Below are 17,435 nucleotides of genomic sequence, written 5' to 3'. Positions count from 1 at the left end.
AAATGTGCATTCTATTGTGGTTGGATGAAGTGTTCTATAAATGTCAATTAGATCCTGTTGGTTGATGGTGATCTGGAGTTCAATATCATTGCTGATTTCTGAGTTCTATCAAATGTTGGTAGAGTGTGAATATGAGGTGCCTCCCCAACACCACCACTGCTAAGCTCCTGTGTTAGTGAAGCAATCTTCAGAAGTAAAATGATTGGATAGTGAGAGCTGTAACCAATTAGTCTATCCTAGTTCCACTGAGCTTACTGAATGGTAACTTTAGGCAGGTAGCTGGTGGCTGGAAGAAGTAGCAGTATGCCCAGGAGGGGTCCATCTTCCCTGAGGCCACTTCCTCCTTCTTTTTCTTTCTCCCCACTCTCTCTATATCTCTCTGCTTCCTGTCTGCCATTAAAGGAGCAGAAATCCTCTACCATACCCTTCTGACATGATGTGCTGCCTCACTTTAGGCTCAGAGCAATGGAATTGGCCTACCATGGATTCAAACTCTGGAACTGTGAGTGAAAATAAACATTTCCTTTTACTAAGTTGTGCTTGTTGGGTATTTTGATCACACTGATACAAAGCTGACTAAAGTTCTATCAGTCTTTACTTCCCATAGCTTACAGTTCTGTTGTTCGGTGTATGCACATTTAGGATTGTTGTGTCTTCTTGGAGGATTGTCACTTTTTTCATTATTTAAATATCTCTCTCTCTACCTAGTAATTTTCTTTTACATAAAGGTTACTTTACCTGATATGAAAAAAATGTATATATATACATTTAAGCATATATATATATATATATATATACATGCACACACACATATATATATTCCCACTATGCTTTCCTTTGAATAATGAGCCTGTAGTATATATTCTTCTATTCTTTACATTTACCAAATATAAATATTTTTTAAGAGGCAGATCTCATATTCAGTGCTTTTATCACAGTAAAATAAAATGGATACAGGTAAACAGAGGCCAAGAAGGAGAGAGAATAACTGCAAAAATGTTCTGAATTTGATAAAATAAGTTCAATAAGTTCAATAGGTTACAAACATGAAAAAACTACACAAACTTATATAACAATCAAATCACTCAAAGCAGTAACAAAGAAAAAGACTTAAAAGCCAGAAAGGAAAAAGCACATCACATACAGAGGAAAAAAGAATGATTGAAGCAAGATGACAATGGTATGTTATAGTTATACATAAAAACGTATTATGTATATTAGTGTATTATACATAATAATGGGGTTCATTTTGACATAATAAGACATGCATAGGATATAATCTGCTCCACTTCAGTCCCTAGTACATCCTTCTTCCCTCCCCTCACCCCCTTCTACTCTATTGGACTTTCTTCTACTCATTTCTACTTTTTAAAAATTAGTTCTTTATAGATATACATAAAGGTGAAATTCACTGTGGTATAGTCATTATGTACATATCACAGTTTGCTCAAGTTCATTCCAAAGAGCCTCTCTTTTCCCATCCCCTTCAGTCTTCCCTTCAATCCCCTTCCTCTGCTTTACTCATTTCCTTTCTATTTTCATGGATTTCCTCACCTGCTTTTTCCCCTTTATTTTGGTCTATCTTGTACATGAGAATTAAACATTCAACCCTTGACTGAGTTTGGCTTATTTCACTCTGCATGTTCTCCAGTTCCATCCATTTACCAACAAATGCTGTAATTTCATTCTTCTTTATGGCTGGGTATACCTCCATTGTGTATAAAACCACATTTTCTTTATCCATTCATCTTTCGAAGGGCACCTAGTTTGTTCCTATAACTTGGCTATTATGAGTGGCACTGTTATAAATACCAATGTGACTGTATCACACATTGATTTTAGTTCTTTTGGATAAATACTGAGGAGTGGGAGAGCTGGGTCACATGGTGGTTTCATTCCTAGTTTTTTGAGAAATCTCCATACTACTTTCCAAAGTGGTTGTACTAATTTGCAGTGCTACTAATAACGTACAAGTGTACTTTCCCCCTGCATCCTTATCAGCATCTATTATTATTTGTATACTTGATAATTGCCATTCTTACTGGAAAAATCTCAGTGTAGTTTTGATTTTCATTTCCCTGATTGCTAGGGATGTTGAACACTTTTTTCATGTATGTGTTACCCATATGTGTTTCTTCTTTAGGGAAGTGTCTTTTTAATATTTTGCTCATTTATTAATTAGGTTATTTGTTTTTTTGATGTTAAGTTTTTTGCGTTCTTTATATATTCCGGATATTAATCGCCTGTTGGAAGAGCAGCTGGAAAACATTTTCTCCCATTCTATAGGCTCTCTTTTCATGCACTTAATTGTTTCCTTTGCTGTGCAGAAACATTTTAATTTGATGCAGTCTACTTATTGATTCTAGGTTTTATTTCTTGTGCTTTAGGAATTTTGTTAAGGAAGCTGTTGCCTGCACTAATATGTTGGTGTGTTGAACCAATTTTCTTCTAGCAGTGGCAAAGTTTCTGGTCGAAGTACTAGTTTTTTGATCCAGGGTGAGAGATAGGGATCTAGTTTCATTCTTCTACATATGGATATCCAGTTTTCTCAACACCATTTCTATTCACATGATCCATGACAATATAGCATTAATTTTTCCAGTGAAAATAAATTTGAAAAGCAATGGTAAAATGAGAACCTTTCAGATGCAGATAGTCTAAAATGCTACATCACTAGCAAATCTGGACTTGAAGAAATGTTAAAGGAAGTCCTTCAAGTAGAAGGAAAATGATAGCAGAGTGGAAAATGTATCTATTCAAAGGAACAAAGAAGAATGAAAATGGCAACTTCATGGAAAATATGATAAAACTGCATAAAATGACAAGCTTTTAAAGCAGAAAGTGCAACAATATACTTGCATGATTGCAGAAAGGGAAAATATTTTTTAATGTTAAGTTTTTTACACTGTGTTTGCAGTGGAGTGAACTCAGATGAAGGTAAACCATGAAAAGTTAACTACACGTACTATAAAACCTAATGCAACCACTGAAATACAATAAGCCAAAAAAGAGGGGTAAAAATGGAATCACAAAAATGTAATGTGGTAACTTGGATTAGATCCTGGAATAGAAATGAGACACTATTTGGATTCACATTGACAAAATTCAACAAATTATTATATAGATACAATGTAATCCTATTAAAATCACAATATATTTTCTATACATGATGATAAATGGAAACTAAAATCCATATAGTAACACAAAGGGCCTAGAATAACCAAAATTAACACTTAAGAATTATAACAAAGTAGGAAACCATTTACTACCTGAATTCAGTAATCATTATTAAGACCAGTAATCAAAACAGTGAAGTATTGGCATAAAGACTGACAAGTAGATCAATGGAGAATACAAATAATTCAGAAGTAACCCCACATATATGTAGATGACTGATTTTTGACAACAGTACAAAGGCAATCCTGTAGAGAAAGGAAGAGTCTTTTGAAACAAATGGTCCTGAACATCTATATGCAAAAAAATATGCCTCAAAGCACATTTTGCACCATATACAAAAAAATGAATATAATGTGTGTGTATATATGTGTGTATATGTATATATATATACATATATATAGAGATAGATAGAGAGAGAGAGAGAGAGAGAGAGAGAGAGAAACCTTAGTGTGGAGTTTTCAATAAGAAAACAGGAGAAACTGTGAATAAAGGTTAGGTAAAGAACCATTTTATATGGCACAACAATTCAAAGATGATGTACTAATGAATTAGATTTATTTTCTAACATTAGAACCTTCTTTAATTCAAAAGACACTGTTAAGAAAATGAAAAGACAAGTTACGGTTTGGGAGAATATCTTTCCAAAGCAAATGACTGATGAAGGACCTGTATCCAGAAAATATACATAACACTCAAAAATTACAATCAGTAAACAAATAATTCTACTGAAAAATGGGCAAAAGGTTTGAATATAGACAATTCTCCAGAGAAGTGGCAAATAAAACCACAAAGAAAACTCAACAATATGAGTCATTAGAAAAAGGCAAGTTGAAACTACAATGAGGTACCACTTCATACTATTAGAAATTAGAATGGCTATAATGCCTCCTCATTCTCCTTCTCTTACCCCCGCTCCCCCCTCTTCTTCTTCTTCATTTTTCTTGTACTGGGAACTGAATTCAGGAACCTGAACCACTGAGAAACACCCCTAGCCCTTTTTTTATTTTTTACTATGAGACAAAGTTTTGCTCACTTGCTTAGGGAACTACTGAGTTGGAGAGTTGAAATGCTCTTGCCTTAGCCTTCTGACTAGCTGGGATTACAGTTGTGCCATACCAAGCCCTAATATAATGTCTTTTTAGACACAATAAAACATATTGTTGAAGATGCAGAGTAACTGGGAACCTTATATATTGCTTTTGGAGATGAAAATTGGGATAATCAGTTTGTATAAGACCTTTTAAGAATCTTAAAAAGGAGAATGAAGAGAAGGAAGGGGGGATAGAAAAGGGAAAGACAACGGAATAAATCTGAAATAAATAATTTTCCTATGTACAAATGTGAATACACCAGTAAATCTCACCATCATGTACATCCACAAGAAATTAATTTTAAAAAATAAATTAATTAAAATAACTGGGTAAATGGCAGAAAGATCAATAGAGAGAAGGGAACAGGGGTTGGGGAAAGGTAAGGGGAAGGAGAAGTACTGGGGTCTGAATTAGAATAAGATATATTCCATGATTGTATAATTATATCAAAATGGTTTCAACTGTCATGTATAACTAAAAAGAACCAATAAAAGTAAAAAATAATCTTAAAAAGTTATAGATGTACTTATCATGTGATACAGAAATTTTGCTCCTGAAAAATCTAAACAGGACAAATGAAAATGTTTCCACAAGAGTTTTGTATACAAATGTTCACAGCAACATTATTCATAAAAGCCAAAAACGTGGAAATAAAATGTTCATCAACTGATAAGTACAACCAAAATGTGGTATATTCATGCTTGAGATTATAATTGCTAAATAAAAAGGAAAAATGTACTGATACATGCTCTAATGTGGATGAATCTCAAAAACTATATATTAAGTGAAAGAAGGGAGGAGCAAATGATCACATTTATAAAATTTAGCTCAGATGCAATGTTTACAAAAGACAAACTGATATATTTATATATCGATATATGTGAATACATTACTTGTTTCCTGCATTTCTGAGCAGGAACTCAGTTTGACTGAGGCTATACAAAAGAAGTCTGCTTCTTTGCTCCATTATTTGTAGTGCTGGGGATAGAACTCAGAGTCTCAGGCATGCTAGGCCAGTGCTCTAACACTGAGCCATAACCACAGAAAGAGAGTTCACTTAGGACTGATGGAAATGTTCTAAAACTGCATCTTAGATATGATATCATAGTTCTTTACATTTACTAAAAATCATTGAATTGGATAATTAAAATAGATGGTTTCTATGGTTTGTACATTATGGCTCAATAAATACCTACTTTCCTATGTACATATGTGAATACACCAGTAAATCTCACCATCATGTACATCCACAAGAAATTAATTTTAAAAAATAAATTAATTAAAATAACTATGGGTAAATGGCAGAAAGATCAACAGAGAAAAGGGAACAGGGGTTGGGGAAAGTTGGCTCTGTCCAGCACGCAGAATTAAATTTAAACTCAAAACTCCTTATGAACCCAAATTCCAAGCTCTTTTTGTTCCCCTGTCATGTTTTTCAGGAAAATAAGTGACTTGTTCAAAAGGCATGCATAGAGGAAACAAACAAATTCTAAAGTCTGCTCAAGGACATAGCCATGAAGAATAGGAAGAAGAAAAAAGAGAGAAAAAGAAAAGAGAAATTGAGAAAGTAAAGAAGAAAGAAACAAAGAAGGACTTTTTCCCTTGAAGTTGTTTGCATTTACTATGCTCTTTCAACTTTTGAATAGTATTTTATGCCCACACTTCCATACTCTGACAAACTGGGTAGTTTGAGCAATAACTAAATCTGAATCAAAGTGTTGCATTTCTCAGATTTACAGAGAGGGCTTCATGCCATCCACTCCTTAGATGCACACATATACTCTTAATTCCTTTACAACTTCCACCAGTCAAGCACAGAAACATTTTATAATAGCAAGCACTGTTCTGGTTCCTGTGCATTCATGATTAAAAAATATCCTTTCCTTCAAATAATTGAGGCCAAATATATAAAATAGTACATACAAATCAAAACTATTATGGCCAATGTGGAAATGGGACTCCCACAGTCATTACACTCACGTCAAGTCCACCCCCACGTGATTGATTCTACCAGAGTGGCCCAAGATGAACCTCCCTGGAAGCGATGGGGCTCTTCACAACATTATTTCAAAGACACAAATCAATCCATCCCCTTCATACTAGAGTAAAGGAACAAAGGTCCACATGGGAAAGGAACTATCAAAAGCTACATGGCCACCATCATTAGGTCCACTATTTGTACAGACTTATCCACAAAGCAATTTGAAATGAAGATAATTATACACACAAAAGCCTTCTAGAAGGCAGAATGAAGGCAGCATGCCTTCTTTCTCTTTTTAACCTCCACATCACTTATCACATTGCTTTGGCCATAAATGGACAGGAAGAATTACATTTGGAATGAAAATAAGTGACTGCATATAGATGGTATAGCCAAGGAACTGATTACAACAGAAATAGCCTCACAGAAGGAAAGACAAGTAGGTCTGAAAGAGAAAAGTAAATGTTAGGGAATATTTCATTCGTTTTGTTAGCATTTATTAAGAAACCATTAGTGCCAGGAACTGGGAAGGAATCGAGCCTTAAGAAAGGCTAGATAATTTAATACAAATATTTAATAATAATGGCTTTTATATTTGTGGAGCCTGCTATGTTCTAGCAACTGTGCTGGTACTTTATAGGCCATGAAATTTAATTCTCATCATACCAAGCGGTATGGTCAGCTACATTTGCACACATGAAGAATTTGAGATTGAGAGGAATAAAGTGACTTACCCAAAATCAAAAATTTGAGAAGTAAAAGACACAGTATTGTGAACTTAATCGCGTTCCATCACACTTAGAAATCTTCACCATATGATGGATTTAAAAATCAAGGAAAATAAGCCAACAGGGCGAATTCTTGTCCTGGTGTAGTGACACATTTCAGGGTAAATAGGGCACATCTCCTAACTTCTTGGAACCTTGGAAATTCTAACTGAATCATTCAGTATGACTCAGTGAAGATTTGCACAGAATTGTTAGATGATTCTCTAAAATGAGATCTTTGGAATGTTTTGCCATACATGTGATAAAAGCATCCACATCATTAGAAGATTCATTGTGTAACATTTTATGTGTGATAAGACCTTCTCAAAAAGCTAAAGCACAGCTGGTGTGGTCAGTGATTCCAAAGAAAACCACAGAATACTTCCGTAGTGTTTCTACAATCACTGGAGACACATTCTTAATTAAATTTGTGAAATGGGATTCCTGAGCTTCTCCTGGGCCACTGCCTCTCCAGGCACTGACCAAGATAAAAGCGTTCACTTAGTTACTTCCTTCCAGTGATTCCTTGCTGGCTATCACAGAGGAGGAAAAAAGAGATGCCAGGGATATGCATCATCATTCCTGGGACAAATTTGGCACGCTGGGACCTGTAGCATTTGAGAAAGGAATGATCAATGAAAAGAGATTGGCTAGTGGAAGTGGATGGAGAGTTGCCAATGTTTACTGATGAGTAGAGGGCATGTTGAGAAGTGGACAGATTCACATTATATTATAGAGGTACAACTCACCATGCCTTATGAATGCAGTAGTTCTCCAAGGGTGGTTGTTGAAGCAGCACCAACAACATTGCCTAGGTTCTTGTGAGAAATGTGAATTCATGGGCCCCACCCTAGAATTACTGAAGCAGAGACCCTGGGGATGGGGTCCAACAAAGTTTTAAATTAAGGGCCCGCCAGTGCAAACCAATTCATGATTAAGTTTAATCACACCGTGCAAATGATTGGCCTGGAGGTGAGAATTCTGTTGGAGCCTGTTGAAGATACCAGTGTCACATGGAATGTGCTAGGTTAACTGGGCAGTGAAATATATGAGTCTGCAACTAGGGTTAGGTCAGATCTTTTGACTTTCGTTGGAGGACCGTTCAGATCAGGTCCAATTCATCCAAAGTAGAAAAACTGCATGGAATAGCTTAGCCTTGTGCTGGCCCAGGAGAAGTGCTCTGTAAATCCACTGAATGAATAAAAAAGAGTCAGATTTCCTGCTACTTCCAGTCATGTGACACCACTGCTTGAGGAACAACTGTTCTTTATTTGCTCATCTGAGAAAGCACCTACTGTGGGAAAACAGGTTTCATAATATAGTCCTGTTTATAGACTTTTGTACATCTCAATACCAAATGCCAACTCCTTTCCATGCTTTCTGCTGTGGTCAGCATTTCTTGGTTCAACTTGTCCATCCCCAAGTCCCAGAGGTCTCAGTTGTCCTGGGACTTGCTCTTGAGTAGTCACAGCCCTGGTGTCAGTTCTAAAACCTACTCTCAGAGGAGCCTGAGGAGCATGCCAGAGTACTGACTGAGGACAAAAAGAAGGGCAGAGGGAGGAAGGAAGGGAGGAAAGGAGTTAGACACATGACAATTCAAAACTGTATCAGAAGACTGGTTCACTTAAGTGCTATAATAAATATTCCTGTAGAGCATAAAGGGTAGTGTGGGTGTTTTGATTCATTGGGACTGGGGTATTTGAGAAAGTTTGGGCAAGAAGTGGCATTTCATCTGCAATGTCCTTGAAATATGAGTAGAATTTTCAGTTTCATAATGAGAGAGAGCAATGTAAAATGAGGAATCTATGTAGGAAAAACCCTAGAGGAATGGAAGTTCATGAATTAGGAACTTCTGCATGGCTAAAAGACATAGTGAAGGAAACGACTGGTAGCAGATAAATGGGAATGGAGAATCTGGATGTGATTTGTGGGGCAGAATTTGAAATGCCACAGTAAAGCTGATGGACAAATGTTTGCCCAACAGGTGAGGCATAAGGAATGACATAAGAAAGAAATGAATTTCACACCATAACCTGACACACACACACACACACAAACACAGAATCTGTAACAAAATCTTTCTCACTGTATGCCCACCAACTCTTATGTAATGTTGATAATCTCCCTCTTATTTTTAAAAATAAAGTTTAGTAGCACCCCAAGCAACTGACTGTATTCATTTTAAAAGCTAACTATGGGCAATGGCCTGTATTTTCAAAAAGTGAACAATGGGAAGACAGTAGGGTGTTTGAGGAAAAATATGACTTGCATGCTCTACCAAGGGAGTCCTCACAGCAATGTGGATAGCATTAAGTAAAGGGTACAGACTGAGGATAGGGAAATAATTTGATAGATCCCAATGTGTGCAGCATTACAAATTTCCATAAGAATAAGTCCTGAAATAGGGCAATGAGTGTGGAGTTGGAAAGTAGGGCTTGAATTTGAGCAAGGTGTTGAAGGTAGAAACAGTAGGATTTGTTAAATGATTGGAGGCCAGTCCGAAAACAGGCAGGGGAGTCAACGTTGACTTTCAGATTTCAATCAGGGTAACTGTGGAGAGAATTGTGGCATTCATCTACAATTTGGGGGGCAGGCGCTGGACTGCAGTGGAGAGACATGAAGAAATAACAGTTGACTAGGCTGAGCTGAATCCAGGTGGCCAAGCCAAGCAGGCTGTGGGATGTATGGGGCTGACGCTTGGAAAGTGGTGGTGTATGACAACTAGAGATTTGAGAGACAATATTTAAAGCCATGGGAGTGCAGGAGATTCCCCCAGGAGAATGTCTAGGGTGAGAGAAGAGATGGAGGTTCCAGTGCAGAAACGCATATTCAGAAGGATATTTTAAACTGATCAACATGTACTTCCAAAATGAACCTTTTCTTGTTCAAATGAGGAATTCCTGCAGCATAGGGATATGTTTGTATCTGCACGTGGATGTGTGCAACATGTGTGTAAATATGGCATGTGCATCTTAATGCAGTGCTGGTATGTGCACAGGGGGTGGATGTAGGTTCTCGTTCACGTTATGGTGGCTGCACTCGGTTTCTCGGGCTCATTGCTGATCTCCCTTTCCCTCTTTTCATCTACCTTTTGTTTCTTCGATTCTTGTTTTTCCTTCTCCACATATCCACATGCTAATTCATTGTCACTTAAACTCCCAAGAAATAGATAGAGAAAATAAACCAGCATGGTATTTCTGGGATGACGTCTGAAGCGTAGTGTTGGAGTAGGGTTGTGCTGGGCTGGGCACATGGTCAGAGCAGGGGCTGGGAATGGGCTTAGATATAAGAATCCATTCCTGAGGCTTTTCCACTGCAAATTCTGCCATCGGTGTGTGTGTGAGTTCTGGTTATGAATGTATGTGTCTGGGTCTCTGTCTGTGTGTGCAGAAGTTTAGCTTGAATTCATTGGCTGGTGATGCCATCGTCATTGCTGCTTCAGCCCCAAGAACATTACATTTTTAACAGAAACAGTCTGCTTTGCTTATAAACTGAGGAATTTGGGATGATGGTAATTATAATTTAGAGTAGTTGAAGAGCTATGAACCATGGTTAATCACATTATCAGCATCTGTAAGGGAATTAAATGACATTGAAATGCGTGCACCATGTGAGTAGGTTGCATTTTTTCCCCTAGCTGTGTCACCACAGATTGGTTGTCCAACTTCTCTGAATCTCAGTGTCCTTGTGCATAAAATTGGGAATAATAATTCCCAGCACAGATTTCCTTTGGGAAGGTTGAAGATTAAATGAGCCAAGAGCTTTGAAAATAGTAGGTTTTCAGCAAATGTTTGTTCCTTTCCCCAGTTCTTTCTGGCCCCTTCCCTTGCTGTTTCCTTCTTCCTCCCATATATGTTTGTCTGTCCTTATGTGGACATCAAATATATATTTGTAGCACTTTCTTCATTTTAAATTCATAAACCAAGGGATTTAACCACTGTATATAAAATTGCCCAAAACAATTTAATTCATTTTGGCACATATAATTTTGGAATCATATCTCCTTGGTTGACTAACCCTGTTTTATATATAGTATCCCTACCTCTCTCTGGGACTTTTTCTTTTATTCTTATATCTGTTTTCTTTGGTAATAAGTCAGCCACTTTTGTTTTCTTTTGATTAATTTTTTCATGGTATCGTCCCCTATTCTTTTAATCTCTGTCTACCTATGTCATGATTTTTGGTTTATTGACAGCATATAATTAAATTATTTTTTTAAATCCACTCTGCCAATCTCTCCTTTAATTGGTCTATTTACATCATGTGCATTTACCATAATTATTGATATGTTAAAGTAAATCCGCCTTTTTATTTTTGTATTGTTTGTTTCCTTTCTTCTTTGTTTCTCTTTCCTTTGTTCTGCTTTGCTTTGGAAAATTACACATTTTTTTCAGAATTCTATTAAGTTTTTTTATTGTTTTTATTTGCATCTTTCTGTATAGCTTTTGAGTGTTTGCTTTCAGTACTATATTATATGTACAAAATTTATCACTATCTTGAACCTTAACATTTTACCAGCTTCAGTACAGAAAGATTTTCTCCTTTTTATGCCTTTTCATTATCCCCTGCTCATAAGTGTCACACATGTTTCTTCTATATACACTGTGTTCTCATTAGGTAATTTTTAAAATTACCCTTCAATCATGAAACATAAATAAGAAATCTGAAAAGTAAAAGGGAATTATGCCATATTTACCTATGTTTTTGCTTACTGTGTTTGGTCTTCCTTCCTTGGTTCCTTTTTCTGTTTTGCAAACTTTTGTCCATTTTTATGATAGAGTTGCTGAAAAACTCCCCTAACTGTCCTTCTTCTGAGAATGTCCTGATTACACCTTCATTCAAAATGGATAATATCATTGGTCATAACATTCTGGGTTAACATTTCTTCTCCTTCAACACTTGAAAAATGTGCCACTTGCTGCTAGAACCTTGTCATTTTCTGATCAGAAATCTGTCATTCTATTTTTTTTCCTTTAGGTATAGGTAAGGTATTGTTTCTCCTAAGACTCTTCCCTTGAAGAGTTTTTTCCTTTCCTCTTTATTCTTTTTTAGAAAGTTGATTACAGTGTATATTAGACTGGATTTCTTTTTGTTGATTCTGTTTGTGTTTACTCCCCTTCTTGAATTTGCAGGTTGTTATCGCTTAGTTTGGGATGTTTTAGCCATTTTTTCTTCAAGTTCTTTACCAATCCTGTTCCTTTTCTCCTCTTCTACTGGGAATCTGTTGGCATCAGTGTTAAAGTTTCTATGATAGTCTGGCAGACATTTGTATTGTATTATTTTTAAGCAGTCTGATATTTTTCCTCTCTTCTCCACCTTGCTATTGAGCCCATTCACCAAGTTTTTAGAGTGTTGTATTTTTCAGTTCTAATATTTTTGCTTCTTTGTTTTATTTTTTGTTGTTGTTGAGACTCTCTACATATTTTCTGTGATTTTTCTATTTAATCATTTGTTTCAAGTCTGTTGTAATTGCTCATTGAAACATTTTTATGATCTGTATTTTAAAAATCCTCCTCAGATACATATAAGACCTGTGCCATATTAGTATTGGTATCTGTATATTTTCCCTTCTCACTCAAGATGATATCTTGGTATGGTAAGTGGTTTTTCATTACAATTTGGACAATCTGGGTCTTACTTAAAACTTTTGACTTAGCAGGCTTCCTCTGACATCCCTTTCATGGAAGTTCAACAGAAGTCCAGTTTCTCCATTAGGTGTCTTTTGACACCCAGGTTGGATTATGTTTGTAATTGCTGATTAGGGGCAGGAGTTCAGCCTTCTCTCTAAACCTCTGTTGATCCCATCCCAGCTGGGTGGAGGAAAAACTCCTTGTTAGCCCTTGAGGGTAGAAATCATGGATCCCTGGGTGTTCTCCCCTCATCATCATCTGTTTTCACTAGGGTATGGTCCTTCTCCAGGGATAAGATGCCTCTCCCTCCCTGTCTCCTGATGCTTTTATAGAAAAAAATTGCAGCATGACCCTCCCTCCACCTTCCAACCCTTCTGTGGGAGACAGTAGGCAGAATAGGGCCTCCATAGGCAGACTTGAGTTCCTGTCAAAATGTAGCATTTTCAAGGGGCATGGTAGCACATGCCTGTAATCCCAGCTACTTGAGAGGCTTGGGCAGAAAGATTCCAAGATTGAGGCCAACCTGGGCAACTAAGCAATACCATGTCTCAAAGTTTAAAAAGGGCTAGGGATGTAGCTCTGTTGTAGAGTGCTTGCCTTAGGATGTGTAAAGACTTGGGTTCAATTCCCAATATCACACAATAAAATGTGGCATTTTCAAGCTGTGTAGCTCTGGGAAACTCATTTAAATTTTCTGAGCCTCCCTTTTCACAGTTCTAAAGGAGGAGTAGAAAGATCAGAGGACTGGCAGAAATGAATGAAAGTAGGTCAGAATGTATGGCACACCTAGATATCAATAAATAATAATTCCCTTCCTTTCCCTCCCCTGCAGGAGAGATGTAACTTCTTCAGAGGAAGAGGGATGAATAGATCTCCCTAGGCACTCCCAGGGTTAAATCCCATGTTCTTATTTCTTAAAGAGACACATTTAACATCCTCCACCCCTTTTCACCATTTCTGAAAAACACTCCACAGAGACACGGAGACAACCCATCCCAGGCCACCCTCAGGGAATGGGAGTCAAAGTACGGGCTAAGGCAGTGCAGGCAAAGCACAGGAAAGTCTAGTGCTGGCCCACACAGTCAGCCCGCCAGTCACTGTTACGTTGCCAGGAAGGACAACACCATCGCCTTGCCAAAGCTGCCTCCGGAGTAACTGGGATGGTGGACTCTGGCAACTACCACTTTGTCAGCCCACCCTTCTCCTCTAACTTCTCAGAGTTACTGTCGTGATCATTAGTGCAGCGCCCCGATCCGCAGTCCCATGGCCCCCATCCCCCTCGTAAGCGCGGGATAGGAAGAAAGTGGGAGGTGAGTAAAAGAAACCCAAATGCGCGCCATCCTCCCAATCCCAGTCCACTGGGATTCCACTGCACCCTCAGCCAGGTGGCCACCAGCAACTGCCAGGTGCCAGGTAGACCCGGCTATCAAAAGGCTTTCCTGAGCTCCAAGTCCTGAAGTTAAACCGGAGACTGGGGGAAGAAAATCTCGACAAAGAGCAAGACGCCAAAGACACCTTGAAGTCAACAAGTACTTAAAAAAAAAAAAAAAAAAAAAAAAAATGGGTCTGTAAATGCCGACCCTGATCTCCAGCCCAAGAAGAATAAAGCTGTCTTGGGACCAGACCCTTGTGTCTCCATGTGTGCTTTCTCAGTCACATCTGGTAAAGGCGCTCCCTTTCTCTCTCCTTCTCTTCTTTTCTCTCTCCCTCACTCTCAGTTTCAACTATCCCCAGACACCCACCTCCTCCTTTCTCACCTCACCGGTGACGAATACTCCCCTTTCCAGATCCCCTCGGCAAGTAGTCCAACAATAGATACTTTCCATATGTAAAAGCCAGGGATTGGGGCGGGGAGGACGGGAAGCTCAAGGAGGGTGGAGTAGGGAATGCTGTACGTGCCACTTACCTGATCTCTTTAATGCTTTCCAATTTGCACATGATCTCTTGCTCATCTGCCATGCTTTTCACTCTCAATTTCACGTCCGGAGAAACGTACAAATACACCAGCCAAGGGATACAATGGATACAATGTAGCCACCTCCTCCGGGCTTGGGGCTCTGAGTCTGTGCGGTAGGGACTTGGAGCAAGGCTGGGAGCTGTAGTCCGCAGCTCCAGGACCAGCCAGGCATCCCAGGGGCTTTCTGAACTACAACTCCCAGAAGGCCAAGCGACTCGTGCCTGTTTCTCTTCCTGCAGCCGCACTTTAAATCAGTTTGTCACAGATAATTATGTCAAAGGTTGTGAGAAGTGCAAGAGTATGGGGATATCTGTGTTACCCTGTGAGGAAGAATGGGATTAAAATTACCAAACGCAACTAGAAAAATGAGAGACACACCCATTCACACCCCTCGAGGGACTCTCCTGCTTTAGCCACCGGCAAAATGTTACCTGGATTCCCCAATTACTCAAGTCCAGGAGAGAAATCATGCAGGGGAGTTAGAGGTCAGGTGCTCTAGTTGCTGCCTGGAGACTAGGAGATTTGGCATTCAAATAGAAGTGGAGCAGAGGTGGGGAAAGGAGGAACTGAGGTGGGGTTGCTACAGAAACTGAGGTAAATCAGGGTTGAGGAGGGAGATTTTTCCCTCCAGCTACGGGTCCATTCAGTGGTTACTGAGCTCAGACTATCAATTGTCAGTCACTGAAGAATGTACTGAAGGGAGGCACCAGGATAGGCAAAGATAAAAGCAGGTCCTGGCCTCTGAGAATCAGGAAAGACTGAAAAGTAACCCATTAATTACGGTGAGGTATCCTAATATATGGATAGATGTAAACTGTGCTGAAAAGATGTAAATAAGTCTCAAATGGTAACTAAGAACTTGCCAGACCCTAGAAGGGAATGGGCTTTCCAGAAAAAGGTACAATACATAAGGACAAGTGGTCCAGGGTGTCTGAAGCATAAGGTTCTTACGTGGGATGTGGAGGTGAGAAAGAGAAGTAGAAGATGAGAAGAGAGAGATTGGAAACAGTTTGTGAAGTACTTTGAATGTTAAACTAAAGAATTCAGATTTAGCCAGGTGCGGTGGTGCATGCCTGAAATCCCAGCAGCTCAGGAGGCTAAGGTAGGAGGATTGAGAGTTCAAAGCCAGCCTCAAAGAAACTCAATGAGACCCTGTCTCTAAATAAAATACAAAAAATAGGGCTGGGGATGTAGCCCAGTGGTCGGGTGCCCCTGAATCAATCACTGGTACTCACTTCCTCCCAAAAAATTAAGAATTAATCCTGTAGGCACACATGCATCCGTGTTTATTAAGTGCTTATTGTGTGCCAAACAATGTGGAATTACATTCAAATAATTTGGTGCTGGAAATTGAACTCAGGGCCTCATGCATGCTCAGCATTTGCTCTACCATTGAGATACATTATCAGCTCCTAAATCAAAATAATTTTAAAAGCACAGAAGTGATAGGTTTGAGGGATATCTTAGGGAGATGACCTTGGAAGCGAGTTGGAAAATGATTAGAAGAGGCAAGAGGGAGTTAGTTACCCAAGAACACAGCCCCAGAGAGCTGAGAAGTGCACAAAAGGGGGAATGATTCACAGTTCCAACTAACGGTGAATCAGAACTCTGTCTGATTGAGCTTCACTTTTTCTGAGTGCTTTGAGCAAGCTGTCATTAAGATAGACCAAACACATTTGTGTCTTTGCACAGTGTCACTATTCATTGAATAACAATAAATTCACAGGCCACACCACTTTCATAGGGTGGCAGTTCACTAAATATTTGTGGGTGATCTCGTAGTCATAAGCCAGGCAGATGCAATGTACTTTTATTCCACTCAAATCATAAATCACACTCAACACAATTTTATATGTGTGCATGTGTGTTACAGAAAGGCTAAGAAAGGGTTGAGGCAGATACAGGGGTTTAGAAAAATGAACTGAGAGCAAAGCAAAGAGCAGATGAATGCAAAAGAGTCACTGTAGGCGGTCAGATAAGATTAAGAACCAAAAGAAGAAACTGTTCAGAGTGCAGAGCTGTCAAAGTGCAGGAACTTATTCTAGGTTCATCATGGAGGACAGTTTCAGAGTGTCAGCTTGGCGCGAGTCAGCTTGAGATGTCAAATTGGAGAGAGTTGTGTGTGGTCATCACAGGTAAAAGAAACCACACTCTGCTGAGTCCTGAGTACAGAGATTCAGAAGTTTGTCACTGTGATGCTTTTCCTGGGCAAGGATCATGTTGAGTAGTGACCAGGTAATGGCGTCAGGGTGCTGCTGTGTCCAGTATCAAGGTGATCCTCCTTTTACAGGCCTTGAGTGAGAGGGTTGCTTCATGCAGTAGTCTGGCGTGTTTAATAAGCTCATGGCCCTGGTTTTTCTGATATGAATTTGATACACCCAAAGATACAGGTGCTTCTGATTAATTCAGTAAGTTCACAGGTGGACATTTTTTTTCAGTTATTTCTCAAGCAATCCTCATTCCTTTTATTAAGAAATAGCCTCTGGATTTCACAATCTGGGAGTAACACCTGCCAGTTCACTCATTTATCAAATATTTTCTGGAAAATTAGTATGTACCAGTCACTGGATTTGGCTTTGAAGATACAAAGATATAATACAAACCCAAAGAGCTGACAGATCAGTGGCATATACTCAGAAAGAAAAGATAAGCAAGAGATATATTGCAAGATCAGTAATAAGCTCTAGGCAAAATAATTAATTTGGAGTTTATATGGTCAGGTCCACTTTGATTCAAATAGTACTCTTTATAAAGAAATAAAAGAGAGATCTGATTCATAATGACATGATTAGAAAGATTCAGAACTATACCCACAATTTACCTTGACTAAGA

At 38.6% G+C, this 17,435-nt stretch overlaps 1 protein-coding gene across 3 annotated transcripts in view; it reads right to left on the bottom strand.

Moving 5' to 3' along the window:
• The window catches only part of ZC4H2 (zinc finger C4H2-type containing), a 99,096-nt gene that overhangs the window by 14,104 nt on the left and 67,557 nt on the right, over positions 1-17,435 (bottom strand). Inside the window, exon 1 of one of the 3 annotated variants that reach the window (XM_079124142.1) lies at positions 14,553-14,769. The exons of 1 other annotated variant lie outside the window; for it this stretch is intronic. In XM_079124142.1, the coding sequence (XP_078980268.1) occupies positions 14,553-14,605 (53 nt within the window). In that variant the 5' untranslated portion in view covers positions 14,606-14,769. Of the gene's footprint in view, positions 1-14,552; positions 14,770-17,435 lie in introns of those variants that run through there. One more of the 3 variants, XM_079124140.1, reaches the window with a different exon arrangement.

Source organism: Sciurus vulgaris (genome assembly GCF_902686455.1).
Source record: "Sciurus vulgaris genome assembly, chromosome: X".
NCBI lineage: Eukaryota > Metazoa > Chordata > Mammalia > Rodentia > Sciuridae > Sciurus > Sciurus vulgaris.
This window is presented reverse-complemented; position numbering and strand designations above follow the sequence as displayed.